General features: G+C 47.5%; 9 protein-coding genes across 9 annotated transcripts; 4 read left to right on the top strand and 5 right to left on the bottom strand.

Moving 5' to 3' along the window:
* Nucleotides 1–125: 125 nt before the first annotated feature.
* Nucleotides 126–1,329, top strand: ASPWEDRAFT_43978 (alpha/beta fold hydrolase). The gene has a single exon (XM_040836158.1). The coding sequence runs from the start codon at nt 144–146 to the stop codon at nt 1,053–1,055; it is 912 nt and encodes a 303-aa protein (XP_040685653.1). The 5' UTR covers nt 126–143; the 3' UTR covers nt 1,056–1,329.
* A 230-nt stretch (nt 1,330–1,559) lies between these two features.
* Nucleotides 1,560–3,972, top strand: ASPWEDRAFT_139355 (putative C6 transcription factor). Its single transcript, XM_040829386.1, has 5 exons — nt 1,560–1,693; nt 1,739–1,845; nt 1,889–2,270; nt 2,325–2,692; nt 2,737–3,972. Exons 1-5 carry the CDS (start codon nt 1,565–1,567, stop codon nt 3,902–3,904), a joined length of 2,154 nt encoding a protein of 717 aa, XP_040685654.1. The 5' UTR covers nt 1,560–1,564; the 3' UTR covers nt 3,905–3,972.
* ASPWEDRAFT_186212 (DJ-1/PfpI family protein) lies at nt 3,967–4,841 on the bottom strand. Its single transcript, XM_040832121.1, has 2 exons — nt 4,326–4,841; nt 3,967–4,272 (listed from the first exon to the last, which is right to left on the bottom strand). The coding sequence occupies exons 1-2, from the start codon at nt 4,750–4,752 to the stop codon at nt 3,989–3,991; spliced, it is 711 nt and encodes a 236-aa protein (XP_040685655.1). The 5' UTR covers nt 4,753–4,841; the 3' UTR covers nt 3,967–3,988.
* Nucleotides 4,842–5,178: 337 nt separating this feature from the next.
* Nucleotides 5,179–6,687, bottom strand: ASPWEDRAFT_53716 (uncharacterized protein; the record flags this gene model as incomplete). The annotated part of the gene is made up of 1 exon (XM_040837934.1): nt 5,179–6,687. One exon carries the CDS (start codon nt 6,685–6,687, stop codon nt 5,179–5,181), a length of 1,509 nt encoding a protein of 502 aa, XP_040685656.1.
* Nucleotides 6,688–7,267: 580 nt separating this feature from the next.
* On the top strand, nt 7,268–7,782 carry ASPWEDRAFT_643800 (uncharacterized protein). The gene has a single exon (XM_040838742.1). It carries the CDS (start codon nt 7,480–7,482, stop codon nt 7,747–7,749), a length of 270 nt encoding a protein of 89 aa, XP_040685657.1. The 5' UTR covers nt 7,268–7,479; the 3' UTR covers nt 7,750–7,782.
* Nucleotides 7,783–8,710: 928 nt separating this feature from the next.
* Nucleotides 8,711–9,343, bottom strand: ASPWEDRAFT_117243 (uncharacterized protein; the record flags this gene model as incomplete). The annotated part of the gene is made up of 2 exons (XM_040828720.1): nt 8,711–8,838; nt 8,884–9,343. Coding segments are annotated over 2 exons (588 nt in total), but the record flags the coding sequence as incomplete, so codon positions are not given.
* Nucleotides 9,344–9,888: 545 nt separating this feature from the next.
* ASPWEDRAFT_643803 (BTB/POZ domain-containing protein) lies at nt 9,889–11,364 on the bottom strand. The gene is made up of 2 exons (XM_040838743.1): nt 11,287–11,364; nt 9,889–11,215 (listed from the first exon to the last, which is right to left on the bottom strand). The coding sequence occupies exon 2, from the start codon at nt 11,082–11,084 to the stop codon at nt 10,200–10,202; it is 885 nt and encodes a 294-aa protein (XP_040685659.1). The 5' UTR covers nt 11,085–11,215; nt 11,287–11,364; the 3' UTR covers nt 9,889–10,199.
* Nucleotides 11,365–11,981: 617 nt separating this feature from the next.
* Nucleotides 11,982–12,602, top strand: ASPWEDRAFT_175294 (uncharacterized protein; the record flags this gene model as incomplete). Its single annotated transcript, XM_040831341.1, has 1 exon — nt 11,982–12,602. The coding sequence occupies one exon, from the start codon at nt 11,982–11,984 to the stop codon at nt 12,600–12,602; it is 621 nt and encodes a 206-aa protein (XP_040685660.1).
* Nucleotides 12,603–12,665: 63 nt separating this feature from the next.
* Nucleotides 12,666–14,853, bottom strand: ASPWEDRAFT_175295 (uncharacterized protein; the record flags this gene model as incomplete). The annotated part of the gene is made up of 16 exons (XM_040831342.1): nt 12,666–12,772; nt 12,815–12,893; nt 12,935–13,082; nt 13,125–13,253; nt 13,298–13,375; nt 13,420–13,679; nt 13,724–13,752; nt 13,797–13,831; nt 13,875–13,953; nt 13,997–14,183; nt 14,225–14,289; nt 14,380–14,408; nt 14,456–14,528; nt 14,580–14,649; nt 14,694–14,727; nt 14,771–14,853. The coding sequence occupies 16 exons, from the start codon at nt 14,851–14,853 to the stop codon at nt 12,666–12,668; spliced, it is 1,485 nt and encodes a 494-aa protein (XP_040685661.1).
* Nucleotides 14,854–15,127: the final 274 nt, after the last annotated feature.

Here is a 15,127-nt window from a genome sequence, read left to right on the forward strand (position 1 = left end):
GCTCCGGGTGAAACAGCCCAAAACGGCATTTTGCGCGACGCACTTTGCGCCCCCAACTTAGTCAGCTAGTGCTTATGCTGCAGAAATAAATAAGGAGAATTCCTCACTTCACTGCAACTATCAATCTGATAATCATCATCAACATGCGTCTTACAGCATCTCTCTCTCTGGCCCTCTTGCAAGGCGCTGCTGCATCCCTGTGTGGATCAGCGGGCAACACCTACGAATGCCAATATGAGCCTCCCTACAAGAACATGCATTATCCTCCTGCTCTGCCGGCAGCCCACTTCAACGGCACCGCCAAAGTGAACGGGATTGACCTCTGGTATGCCACTTTCGGCGTGCCCCTGGAGAAGACCAAGGCGGCTGGTGCTGCGCCGGTGCTCTTCATCCACGGCAACGAGGCCAACAGCCAGTACTTCTCCCACCAGATCAAGGCTTTGCAGAACTTGAACTACAGTTTCATCACCATGGACTCTCGCGGCCAGGGCCGATCCGGCGACGACGTCAGCAAGAACATCACCTACGACCTCATGACTAAGGACGTCATCGGGCTGATGGACCACCTCGACATCGACCAGGTCCAGGTCATCGGCTGGTCGGACGGTGGCATCATCGGGCTCGACATGGCCATGAACTACACCAGCCGTCTGGATCGCCTCTTCTCCTTCGGTGGCTCGTACAACGTCAACAACGGGTACAACACCACCGGAGATACCAGCTCTCTTGAACCCGTGGAAGGCTGGATCAAAGCCGACTTCAAGCGCATGTCGCCCACCAATCTCACCTATGACCAGTTCGACGCCCGTATGACCAATCTGGTCCTGACTGAGCCGACCTGGGGCAAGGCTGCTTTCGACCGTATCCCGACTCTCTACGAGGATCCTTCTGCACCATTGATCTGGATTGTTGATGGAGATTCTGAAGAGCTCTTGAACCGGAATACCGCTCCTACTATGCACAGCTGGGTGAGTCTTACACCTTTACATCATATATGTGTCTTATTAACGTCTTCAGATCAACGGTTCCTCCCTCGTTATTCTTCCCTCTGTTAGCCACTTTGCGTAAGTATTTTCCCTTCACTATTGGACCATTCATTAACACAATGCAGATTCCTCCAGGATCCGGACACTTTCAATGCTGTGGTCAAGCGATTCTTGGAAACTACCAAATAGATAGTGTCAGCGAAATGAGTACTCCCAGCTGTGGCATCTCAGTCTGATGGCAAAACAAGGGTGTCTTATCTGATGAGCGCCCCATTAACTTGTATAATTATTTAAATCATAATAGATTACAAGAAATAATAGAGATCGTCATTTTGACAGCCAGTTCACTTGATAATACACTGTAATCCCGATAGGTTTACAACTTGTACTCTCCTGACAGAATATTTGCCCATTAACATCGGACTCTGAATTGTCACTAATTAGATTTGGCCCCCAATACTCATGCCTCAGGCAATATATTCTGCCTGAGGCTACAAGTCTCACAATCACGTGGCTGATAACAGTCAGCCTCGTCTGTCTTTCTCTTTCTCTTTCTCTTTATCTTCCATCTGTCAATAATGCCTGACCAGAATATCCCAGAGAGAGTCAGCACTCAATCCTCGGGCTCATACGGTGCGCGCAAGCTTACACCCTCCTGCTCGAGATGCAGAGCGTCGAAGCTGAAATGCGACAGAAAGGAACCATGTGTGAGTATATCATCATGCATAATTAATGGTTGCTGATTTGTGAAGATGGAATGTATCAAACGGAATGTCGGCCATCTCTGTACCAAGGATGAAATTCGACAGAGGAGAAAGAGGACTAAGAAGAACCCAAATGCTACTCCTGGTTCTCAGATGTAAGTTTGATCAATAGCTGTACGAAGCTTACTGACTTATCAGAAATACGGCACCCAGCCAGGAAACAGAAGCAGAAGATGTCGCCCAAGTACTCGAGCAATATATTGATGGAACACCCAGCTATCAATCAGCATCTGTGGCACCAGACTATCCCAACACGTACTGGTTTCAAAAAGAAGATGAAAAGCGTGCATTGATTCGAGAAATCGTCGATTCTCTGCCAGAGGTGGATGTTATTCACGCTCTCCACCAAGTCTTTGTCACGCGGTGTCAAGGGCCCCTAGGGAATATTGTCCACACACCGACGTTTATGAAGCAAGCTGAAGCTTTATATGATTGTCTATCTTTTGTATCACCAGAAGAACGGGCTATAGCTCTATCTAATACTGTTTCTATGGACATGCTTGCCTGTCATATTCTGGCTGTTAGTATCCCCTACTGATGTTCTGCATAGAGTATATGCTCACGCTGTTTATAGCTAGTCCTCTCATTCGCCTTTCATCCCACACCATCCATACTCGGCTGGGTATCTACACCTCTAACCCTCCGTGTGGAAGAACTTCGAGCATCAGATAGACTGTCCAAGACATGGAGCTCCCTTGCACTGCACTGCCTGCGTGGCAGAGTATCGCTTTTTTGTGGCTCGATTGCAAGTCTACAAGCTGCCGTCATGCTTTTGCTGAATGGCCAAGAGGAGCCATTCGAGCTTGACACTATGTTGGTCAGTGCTATTTCTGCGGCTCAGAAATTGGGCTTGCATCGGCTGGGTGAGGCGAGGTTGGATGTTACTTCGGATAGCTCAATGGATGCGCCGCATATACGGACGGAAATTGGGATTCGGATATGGTGAGTTCTGGATGTGATATTGAATCTAGTCTAATTCGTTATAGGTGGGCACTTGCGGTTCGAGATTGGTCTCGGGGGCAATTATTGGGTTACTATAGTATCCGTCCCACCCAGTTTAACACTCGGATGCCGTTGCATATCAATGATGATGATCTCTGTCAGACTGCAAATGGTGATATTACAGAGCGGCCTCGATCCGAATTCACCATGCTGTCGTATACAGTCCACGCTATAGAAATCGCACTTCTCGTGCACGAATCTATCGACCCGCACCATCAAGAGAAAAATTCCAACGCCACCCTCAACAAGAAATACGAAAAACTCGTATCTGCCTTACCTCCCCACTTCAGACTAGGCAGCACCATCGCCCTCGCCGCCCAAGGCCCCATGGCCGCTATCCCCGTCCACCGATGGATGCTGCACCAACATCTCTGGAGTCTATTTCTGCGACTCCATCGAAGCGCCCTTTCATCTACAGACGGGCGCTCATCATGCCAGCTACTCGCACAGCACATTATAACCACCCAAGCACAAATTCAGGCAAGATGCACCGTCTGCGGATCTCTGTCTACCGCCGAAACAAGGCTGTTTAGTGCTGCTATGGTGTTGATTCTGGATTTGTTGTTTCCGGCTAGGAACAATGCGGTGGGACATTCCATTGCGCAGTTGGGTCGGTTGATGGCGAGGGATAAAGTGAGGGAGGCTATTGCGTTGATGTCGCGGAGTGAAGAGGATTCTTCGACACATGATGCTTATCCAGGACGAGTCAATTCTGCACAGCGAAGTGTCTTTATTCTTGAATCCTTGATGGGTTTGGAGGAAGAAGAGTTTGACAATAACGAAGACGGCAGGCAGGGAATGCAAAACGACACCAATGCTAGCACGCTTAAGAACAAAGTCATGCAAATCCTTAGCCCTCTTCAGACAAACACCAACAACACATTCCAGCCATTCTCCAGTCCAAACATGCATATCCAGTCTTTGCCTACTGCTGATTCATTCCAAGATCTCGACGTACTACCCATCCTCTCCAACGACCCAAACTGTAACTTTTGGCAATTCGTCGACTTTTCACCTCTTTCTCCTCTTCCTTTCTCTACAACCGGTCAAAATGACCTTCAGGAATCGGCAGGTCTACAAACTATCACCGGCTCGATGCCCTTTACGCCTTCTTCGGATGGAATTGGTCGATATGAGGTTGGGGGTATATAGCTGCTTTTTTTATGGCAGGCGATGCATAATAACAGTATAGTATACAAATGAAATATACTTATTCCACTTCTAAAAACTGTCTATCTACACAAAAGGATCATCACCCGAATCCTCATGCCATCTATACTCGGCTCTAAAAGCCACAAAACGAGCAAACTTGAGTGCTTTTTCCTTCTCAAACCCCGGTATCACAGCTGCATCCCCATTTCCACGCGCTTCCTGTGTATCCGCACTACGCTCCTCCGGCGCAACATACGTATTCGCAATAAAATCAAGCCCAGCATCAATCCCCGCCGTGACACCAGATGAGGTCAGGAACTTCCCATCCCAGACCCAACGGGCTTGTTTCTGCCATTTGATGTTGGGGTCTGCATCACTATCAGCCACACACATCACGTAAGTTATAGGAAATATGACATACAGCTCGGCGTCATCTCATCAAAAACAATCTTATTCGTCGTCGCTCCCCTCCCATCCAACATCCCCGTCGCGGCTAGCACAATCGACCCCGTACAAACCGTAAACACAGTCGAAGCCTTATCCGCCAGCTCCCCAATCTGCTGCATTAACCCCGCATCTGAAAGGATGGGTATCATGCCGTATCCACCGGGGATGAAGAGGGTGTCGAAGTGTTCATTTTCACTAAGCGCGTCGGCCAAGGAGAGCGTGGATGAGACGGTGAGCCCGTTTTTCATGGACGTCTCTGCAGATGGAGAGTTGGTGACGTTGACGGTTTTGAGGGTGTAGTAGTCGTTCGGGGAGGGGATGATGGAGCCCAGCGGGCCGAAGAAGTCGAGGGCTTCAAATTCAGGGAATATGAGGGCGAGGATGGAGTGGTTGATGGGCATTTTGGTAAACCTTTTGAGAGTGATGATGGAGGATGAATGAGAATGAGAGGATTGTCTACTTTGTGCTGCTTTTTGAGCACAGCCTGGAAATGAGATCGGAGTTTGCAGGATTAGCGGGGGTTTTGTCTGACTCCGAAGATGATCACGGAGAGTGGGCAATTAGTACAGGATTAGTGCTTATTTTGTGTATAATAAGATTATCTTGTAGCACGTAATGCCTATGTAGTGCAGGACCTTGTAAATATTCCATTTTGGCTACGTGCCTGTTCTTCTATATAAATAGGATATCATGGGCTATGGATTTCTTGGTATGAATTAATCTAGTCTTGAGTTAATACTATTTGGCTATTAAGATCGTAATCTATGTAACTAAATTCTAAGCGACACTCAGTCACAGACTACATGGTTAATTTGACCTTTCTAGTCTTACTCCCGGTCCCCCTTCGCATTCGCTTCATCAAAACGATGATCACGAACAAACAAAACAACCACAAGAAACGCAACAGCTGCAAAAGAAATCCCAAGCCAGTAGCAACCCCGATACGACAGAATCACGTCGTCGCCACCAACATGCCCCTCAACCGTCGCAGCAATACCAAGGCCAATGGCAATCGAGTACTGAACCACTGTGGAGATAAACGACCCTGCCACACCTTGCTCTTCAGGTAAAACCACATTAGTGATAAGGATACCAGACGATGCGAACGAGAGATCTGGTCCCCCGACGACAAGGAGACACGCGGGAAAGATAAAGGCCCAGTAGGTGCTTGAGTAGTTGGCGAAACTCATGAGAAGGTTGCCAAGGAAGAAGGAGAACATTGATACACCGAATATATACTGAGCGGGTACCTTTGCGATGAAAATGCCGACTGATGCGGTAGCGAAGAGACCGCCAATGACTAAAGGAACCATCTGTGCCACGGCCGTGAGAGGGAGTTCCTCGTGGATCGTAAGAATGAAGAGGGTCGTGTAGTAAAGGAAGATACCGAACGACATCCAGCCAAACGACATGGCGATCACGACGGGAGAAAATCCCTTGCGAGTCCAGAGCGTGTTGGGCAAGACTGGCGCTGCAACGTATGATTGAGAGACGCCAAAGACCACGATAAAGATGATTCCCACGATAAGGAGGGCGTATGTATAAGGCTCGTTCCAACCGACCACGGATGCTTGACTCCATGCAAAGCAAAAGAGTATGAGGCCGGAAACGCCAGAAAAGGCGCCAATATAGTCGAAATTCCCGATGCTGAGTCCCGGGATAGGAGATCCAACACGGTGAGGGACAACGACATAGGTCGCAATACCCAGCACGAGACAGCCAATCGCCCAAAACCAGTACCCCCATCGCCATGTGACATTTTCAGCAAAGGCAGCGCCAATTAGACCACCGAATACATAGCCGGAGGGCGCGCAGAAGCCGAGGAAGGCAAAAGCAATGTTCTTCTTGGCTGAGAAGGGTGGAAAGGCTCGCGCCAGGAGGGCAAACGAGTTGGGGACCAGCGCGCCATTGCCAATACCCGTCATACCACGAGCAAAGTCGAAGAGAATAACATTATTCGCAAAGCCACTGACCAGAGACCAAATGGCCATCCAGATCCAGCCAAAGAGAAAGAGGTTCTTATGGCCGAAATGGTCACCCAGTCGTCCAGTCACCAAGACAAAGACACCACCGCAGAGTGAGTATGAAGCAAGGAACCACGACATTTGTCCATTGCTGGTCGCATCGAGGGCATGCCCGATTTGTTGCACCGAAAACGCCGTGTTTCCAAGACCTCCGACTGAGAAGAGCTGCGACATGCCAATCACGAGGATGAACAGGGCCTCTTGGAATTTGGAGGAGAAATGGGAGGGAGGAACTGAATCCGGTTCATTGATGCCAACGGAGCGATCAGCTGGCTCAATGGCTTCCTTGTCGAGAGATCTGGTAGAGGACATTTTGTCGTAGGTGGAGTCGAGGAAGGAGATCGCGATAGCACATGGATTGGATCAGTGGATGGTTATTTCAAAACGAAATTCCATATTCTTATATATTTTTTCTGGCCTAAATTACCTTATAGAGCTTCGCGAGTACCATCAATATTCACCTGGCTTCCGTGGACATCATCGGAGGTTATGTTGACGGACGACCTTTTTAAAGTCCGCGGACTCTTGAAAAGCTCCGATGGCAGAACTCGGACAATCTGATTCATTCCGGCCTTGAGAGAAGCAGTATTTCGCTTGTTTGGCCATATTAAATCAATCTCATAGCGTGTTAGACACTACCCAGAAGGTTTTGACCTGATGAGTTGGTTTCGAGGGGAATACTGATCAAAGCATCGTGTTTACAGTATAACCCTACATGTCAGCCCTAAATCTGGACCCTAGCCCTACAGCATTCCATTCTAAGAGAGCTAACTAATAAGGGAAACAGGGTGTAAACAAAGCAACACTACTGCCGGATAGGAAAAAGTAGGGTGTCCTTCTAGGTGTTTCTTCTACGTAATTCTAGCCTGTCATGCCTGTCAGCTGGTAATCCATGTCTACCATCACTCACAGCTTTCTCGATGTTTACAACACCCACCATCCCTATTCACGATGACCACTTCATCGTCACTGTTCGGGCCGCTCCTGTTGACGGCCACGCTCAAACCGCCAAGTCATGCATAGCGATCTTCGGGTGGTGCGGAGCAGCAGCAGCAGCTCAGGCATCTATACTTGGACGCTTCCTGGCCTTGTAAACACTTCAGAATGTCTTCCTTCTGGCTGGGCCACGTCCTCGCATTATTTCCCCTTAATATGTCGGGGGCATATGCCACTGTAGCCAACACAACCGTTGACATTGACGGTACTGCAACAGAACCCAGGCAGCTTGTCCTATGTCAGTCAGGTCCATCCCCGCCAATGGTCGCAGTGATCACACAAAATGCAGCCAGGTCCAGGCTAACGTCGATCGCAAACCCCAGACATGGCGCCAACACTTACTCAGTCCGCCCCAGGACCACCTCTACCGATTTTTGATACTAGCCGAAAGGTGCCAGTACCAACCAGGCGAAAATGAGACCACCAGATTTCCCTAGACAGTACATTAACACCATCTACTTGTCAGATCGACAGCGCTGGTCATATTCATGCTTACGGTGTCAAGATTCACTGGTAGTTGACGGAATTCACCACTAACCCTGGTACAGCTATGTTCTTTACAACAGTCACCTCCGCGATGTGATTCCATTGCAAACGTCCACAGAAGACAACACATATAGCTCATCTAGCCTTTCATCTAGCGCCAAGGCTGGTTTCGGTGTCGGTGTTGCTGCTGCCACTGCCGTTTCGATCATTGCTCGTGCAGTATTCTTCTTCTGTCGACGTAAACGCCATAGTCCAGGTATCGGCTTTCAGGGCCATAATACCTCAACTGTGGAGGCCCAGTCTATATAATCCCATGCCGAGCGAAATGGCCGCGGACACGGCGTACAAGGAGTTACCAGTCACTTTGGGGTATGCTGAGCTTGATGGAAGGTGAAATATATTGATATTGAACCGCTGGATGAGTAGAGTACTTTAAATAATGATCACCATGTCCTGTTAAAAATCATGAATGACGGGGGATTATTTGATCTAGTTATGTGCATTACTGTATGAAGGAACTCTCCAAAATCAATTATACAAATTTGGAGAAAATGCCCCACCGGTTAAAACATCTGAATAGGCATAATACTGCATCAAAGCACTTTCGGTCCGCCATTATTTCATTCAAATGTGATCCCTACTAGAGAAGACTCGTGTTTCTGTATCTCGGACTGTGCAGTCTTGCCGATGAGCGAAGGGTCTCGATTGTAAGGATAACTGCCACCATTACACCCCGAACAGTATTGATTGGTTTTGAATTTGGCAATATCCCTCACAACCTCCTGAACAGAATAGCCTGGGCAGTGCGGATCAGCGGCTTGGAAGCATAGACCATACTTTTTCACCTGTTTCATCAATCCCCCAGTTTTGATGAATCGCACTCAAAAGAGCAAATGGTTTTATTCTCTAGCTCTTCTCGACGATCGTTCAGAGCTTTGAAGATCCCACTGAGGGCCTCGATTCTTGTGTCGTTGATACGATCTTCCTGCGTTAGCCTTGATTTCTTCGTGACACATGGCCGCCCACCTTGGATATTTTGCGGGATGGGAAGGTCCAGTGGGTCTAGTACATCTTTGCTTTGACGTTGAGCAACTTGAGTCACCCCAGAGAGAATTTCTTTCTGTTCAAAGACACAGGAGATAAAAATCCATTTCATGAGGTCTCTGCAGTATGTCGTGGGAATGTCGTCCTTCAGCCCATTTATCCACGATGATGGGAATAGCCCAAGCGCCTCAAGGCAACCAAAGTAATCAGTAAGCACCGTAAGCTCTGTTAGCTGCGCCAGGTCCACTGTCCGAGGAACCGCATTGGTTCGACCGTGAATAAGATCCAAAATGATCTTAAACGCATCAAGGTCCGTGTCAGGAAGTTCCAACTGCACTGTTCCTCTGGATTCAAGTATATCGCCTTCAGGCCAGCGGTTGCTTAGTCTTCTTTCAAAATATTTCGACGCGAGAATCAGGTGCTTGGACGATGTTTTGAACCGCCTGCTCTACGCCTTGGCTTGTTTTTGGGGGGATGAGTTCGCTGCAGTTGAGAGGCGTGCTCGACGTCGTGGACAATATGCTGGGGGATTTTCTGGGGGAGAAACACTCAGTACGACGTATCCATTTGGATTAAAAACATCCAACTCGACAAAGATACTCTTGTTTGTTGTCAATGCGATTTGCAAGAAGAGAGCCCTTGACGGGGATGAAATGATGATTTGTGGGTGGGAGTAATAAATCAATTTGTCCCTGCCATTGGCCAATCGCTGTGGTTTCTGATTAGTCATGCTCTCTATGCCTGAGGTGTCTTATATCTCGACAGATACAAGACAAAAGCACGACAATTGAGATTTAAGATATCCAATGTACAAAAAGAATATATTTATGTGTTTATCAAAATAGAATCTGCCGTTCCAGAAGTGTCGCTTCTATTTGAAAACCTGGACTGATGATTCATTTCAGGGAAAGGCCATTCAAGGAAGATGTATACTTCTCCGGGTTAAACTTCCAACCGACAGACCTCGAAAAACAGCGGTCCGGCCCAGAATACAATCGATTTTGAACACATTTGGGGTATCTAAATGAGGAGATATCAGAGATAAGATTATCGACGGAGTGAGAGATGTATCCTAGTTCCTTGGCTGGGTAACAAAGGTGTTGCTGCTTCCGTTGCTTGAAGAGAGCCCCTAATTGTGCGCAGTCACATTCATATCCGCAAAAGGTTCCATTCTCTAATTCCTGCTAGCCTTTATCAAGATATTCATATATCATTGAAATAGCCTTCATCCGTGCGTTGTTGATGCCATCTATAAAAGTCGTCAATATGCCGACAGACAAAAACTCGTAGGTTTACGGTCACGAACCTCGAATATTTCCGGGGATTGGAAGCTCAAATTCATTTCCAGTCAGGTTTCTAGTAAGCTGGCGTTGCGCAAATTTTGTAGATGATGTGAAAATATCATCGATACCAAAGACCCAGGAAATTAAAATCCAATTTAAGCCACCCAAATATATTGGTCTAGGGACAGGGCTCCTCAACGAGTCCACCCATTTCGATGGGAAAAGGCCAAGCGGCTCATGGCATTGGAAATAATCGGTCAAAATGGCCACCTCCGTAAGTGTTTCTAAAGTCACAACTCGAGGGACCCGATTTAGGCGACCGTGTATGACGTTCAAGATGATCAAAAACGCATCCGGATCGGCATCAGGGATTTGCAGTTCCACGGAGCCTTTATTTTTGAGTTCCTCGCCTTCGGGCCATCGAGTACTCAATCTGCCCTCGAAGTATGTCGATGCCAGCATCAAATGTCTGGACGATACCCTAAAACGAGTTGCCGGTTGCTCGGTTGGATTGGCGCTTTGTATATCTGAAAATAAACCTTGCGGTTTTTTACGAGGCGTGACGATCAGAGTAACGTCTCCATTTGGATCTGGTTCGTTTATATCGGTTGGAAATAGAGGTGTGCTCACGCAGCCAGAACGCTTGATCTTCGTGTTGTCTGGTTCTGGGGTATTTTGAGTTGCAGTTGATGCTGAGCTGAAACCACCATGTCTCATGGCAAGAGTAGATTGTCCTGTCTGTGCATTGTTGCTGTTTGGAGCAGGTGAATGAGATGCCGCTGGAGTTCCGAACGAAAAAGTTGTGGTCGTGGTTGTCTGTGCATTGTTGGTATTCGAATTTCCAAAAAGCCCGCCGTTATTTTGGGCAGCTGGCGGGGACCCAGATCCGGAAAGAGACATAGTCTATCTCTGCTAGTCTGTGGTTGGAAATATCGTGGAGCGATCGAGTGCTTTGATCAGGGGAAAGGGAGGATCGACAGAGAAGCGGGGTCGGAGTCGAGTCAGCGCAACGTGATCTATCACGCATATCCCTGCTCGATATCAAATCTGTCAGTCTGGAAGAGAAATACCCGTAAATGAATCGTTGCCCAGATCAACAAACCTAAATTCCCAGCACTAGCTGCCCTACTTCTTATTGACGATCCATGGGCTAATTGAAGATCGGCATACCACGCGGGTCAACGGTCGGTGGTACCATGGTTATGATGATGATGATGATGATGAAAATGTCCTGGAGATATTCGATGCAGGTTTCTGCGATGGCTTCATACGTGAGGCGAGGAGAGCACACGACAGGAGAAATAGGCGATCTATCAGACGTGTAGAGCAATTATCGATGTGCTGGAATTTGTGATATATGCGAGATCGACATAATCTCCTTCTCTGCAGTTACATGTCTAATAATATAATTATTATTATCTCGAGCATTAATGCTATGAATATTTTGCAGTGAATATCAATCCCTTTACTCCGTACTCCGTATTGCAATTGCCATGTCCTGTTAGGTGTGGTGGGCGTTGACTTTTTTCTCCTTATACCATCACTGACTCTGGTCAATCCCTTGCTGTTTTATTTTTAGATGGAATTTCAATTGTCCTGCTCCATTGTTTCATATAATCTATATTCGAGACGATATAACTCAAGCAAGGCCATCCACGGCCCTGAATCAGATCGCCATCTCCACAATTCCCGATCCACTCAGTCATGACATCATCGCATTCCACCCTGTATAAATATCCTCAACTTTCCCCAAACACTCCAACCTCTGCAGTGCGAACCTATTCATTAATTAATACAATGCCAGACAGCACCGGCGTCCTCAACGCCCTCACAAACCGTCGCTCCCACTACGGCCTCACCTCGAAATCGCCCATCCCCGACACAAAAATCCAATCGATCATCGCAACAATCCTACACCGCACGCCTTCTGCATTCAACTCGCAATCCACCCGCATCGTCGTCCTCCTCAAACACGAACACATCAAATTCTGGGACGTCGTGAAGGGCGTGCTCTACGAGCGGCTCACCGGCGAGCGATTCGCGCACTACGCGCCCAAACTCGACAGCTTCCAGGCCGGGTACGGCACGGTGCTGTTTTACGAGGACATGCCGACGATTAATTTCATGAAGGGGACGTTCCCGACGTATGCGGAGCATTTTGACGACTGGTCCGAACATACCAGTGGCATGCACCAGTTGATGGTGTGGATGGCGCTGGAGGCGGAGGGGTTCGGGGCGAATTTGCAGCATTATCACCCTGTTGTGGATGAACGGGTGGCGGAGAGTTTTCGGATACCGGGCGAGTGGAGGTTGAGGGCGCAGTTGGTGTTTGGGATGCCTGGGGAGGGGGTGGAGTTGCCAGTCAAGGAGAAAAAGGGGATACATGAGACGTTGAGGGTGGTGGGGGGTGATTTATGATATTATGTGTGTATAATATAATATGTATTTGTAGGAAAAGTTGTGTCATTCAGTGTATATAGACTAAGCTGTCAGGTCGATGCGTGGGCCGGTGAAGTTCTTGTGTCCATCGACGAACCACTGGAACACGGAGACAATGACGATGATGGCAAAGGCGGCAATACAATAATCTAAACTGTTAGAGCTGATTATGGCAGGGAAGATAAACATACTCATATTACTCCCGGTCACGGGCAGAGCAGGGGGGAAGAGAAACAACACCGTCGTCAGGAGGATATACGAGAGGGAGATCTAACAGGTCAACACAGTCACCAGATGGATATATCACTTACCATATCTGCCACCCATCCAACAGCACTGGGTAACTTCCACTTTCTCTCTGGGAGGCTGTTTCGTCCTTGCAGACAGTTGACGGCAATGGGCATTGCATACGACAGATCCAAAGCGACGACAGACGAGGAGACAATGGCGTTGAATGCGCTGCATGATCAGCATTGTCTTATATGATAGGAAGATACATACCTCGACGACCCTAAGAAGATGAATCCAAATGCAATAACAACTCCAGAGGTCAAGATCAGCGCATTCAAAGGCAACCCCAGTTTCAGATGAACTCGAGCAAAAAACGGAGATGCCGGCAGTCCCCCATCTCTGCTATCATCAGTGGTTGTCCGTTATACAGATGAAATGCATACCTCGAAAAGGCAAATATCATCCGACTACTCGTCGTCATCACACTGATTGTCGCAAATGCCAAACACACCAGAGGAAGCCTATCTGATCAGCCTTGTCTTCTATACTGACAGATAAAACTCACATCAACAGGCAGATAGCACCCGCCTTGTTCTTGGTTGCATCGAGGAAAATCTGCAACAGAGGGCCAGCAGAGGAGTTCACGACGGTTTTCATATCTCCTGCTACAAAGAGCAGTACGATAAGAAATATGGCACCTGTGAATGTTCCTATCCCCACGCAGGAGACCATGATCTTGGGTCCTTCGGTTGATGCACCGGGGATTTCTTCAATCATATGAGCGACTGCGTCAAAGGCAGTGACTCCCAGTCCTCCTTGGAGTAGCTGTCGATGTTAGATAGACACATTTACTTATAGGACGGACATACTCCCAATAACCAGGCAATTCCATCCGGCCCTGTCAATTAGCATATATCAATCATATACAGTAGATATACTTACAGCCAGTCTGGTTGATGAAATTCCGGAACACAAAACTATCCTGTCAGTAACCTGAGTACCATAGGAATGAAAACATACTCAGCAGAATTATAATCCGGCGAAGCACACGCAAGAACCGTAATAGAAACAAGCACAAAGCCACCAATGGACCAGATAACTATCTCATCAGTATAAACCCCAAATAATAAAGGGTGACATACAAGCCCCACGATAAACCACCGGCAAAACCGAGTTCAAAAAAGCATTAATCACAAACGCCCCAAGCGTAAACCCGATGTAGATCAGGAATTGCTGCCAGCGCTGAGATTCAAAGCCCGGATGCAAAACTGATATGATTCCCATGATGAGCTCACTTGACAGCAGGGCATTCGTGGCAACGAGGGCAATCTATTCATTAGCACACGTCACTTAGGTGATGATGATCATACCCATCCAGCTACATTGATCCATCCAGTCACCCACGATAGAATAGGGACCCATTTTGGCCATGAGACTGGGATATTAGTAGCTTCCATGTAATTGGGAATATATTCATACCGACTATCTCATTAGTAATGATCATATCAAAGGATGAATATCTTACCAGCAACCCAATGATACTGACCCCCAGCCCTATAATATATCAGCACCAACCAACCAAGAATCTTTAGACAACGAACGTAGGATACGCAGACAGAAACTCTGCCAGCGAAGCCGCAATGCACAAATTACATATCCCAGCCGTCACAAGACCTGCAGTCAAAGTCAACACCCACACAATCAAGATAAATATTAAGAACCCACCCCAAATAACACTCGTACTCCCACCAGACGTTAAACTAATCGATAAACTAGCCGATAGAGCAGTCCACGACTATATAATCAGCGTAAGATATCACAGATAGGATGAATACATACATTCAACACCGCAAACGCCAATCCCAGCATCGACCTATCTAGTCAGCATGCACCATGGTATAGCAAGCCAAACTAACATGGTAGAAAAGTTACGCTGCAATTCAGGCCGATGGCCCATGGCAGCTAGTTGGGCGTCATCGCCCTGCAAATGGTCTTTCATGATGATACAATATTGCTTGATGATTGATTGAATTGAGTAAATGTGCAGACTGCATGTAGAGTGATGGAAGGACTGATATATGCCAATGCCAGCCTTATCAAGAATGCGGAGACTCAATCTTCGGCGTGTTCCGATTCGGCAAGTCCATCCAGCCCAGGTTGCATGGGAATGCGGGGTCCAGCCAATCATGTTGGCTATTGGGTTATCGTGTGAATATTAAATCGTGACTAATAATCTTATAGATATTTTATTTACATTTCAGATCGTTGGGTTT

The sequence above is a fragment of the Aspergillus wentii genome (assembly GCF_001890725.1).
Source record: "Aspergillus wentii DTO 134E9 unplaced genomic scaffold ASPWEscaffold_7, whole genome shotgun sequence".
Taxonomy (NCBI): domain Eukaryota; kingdom Fungi; phylum Ascomycota; class Eurotiomycetes; order Eurotiales; family Aspergillaceae; genus Aspergillus; species Aspergillus wentii.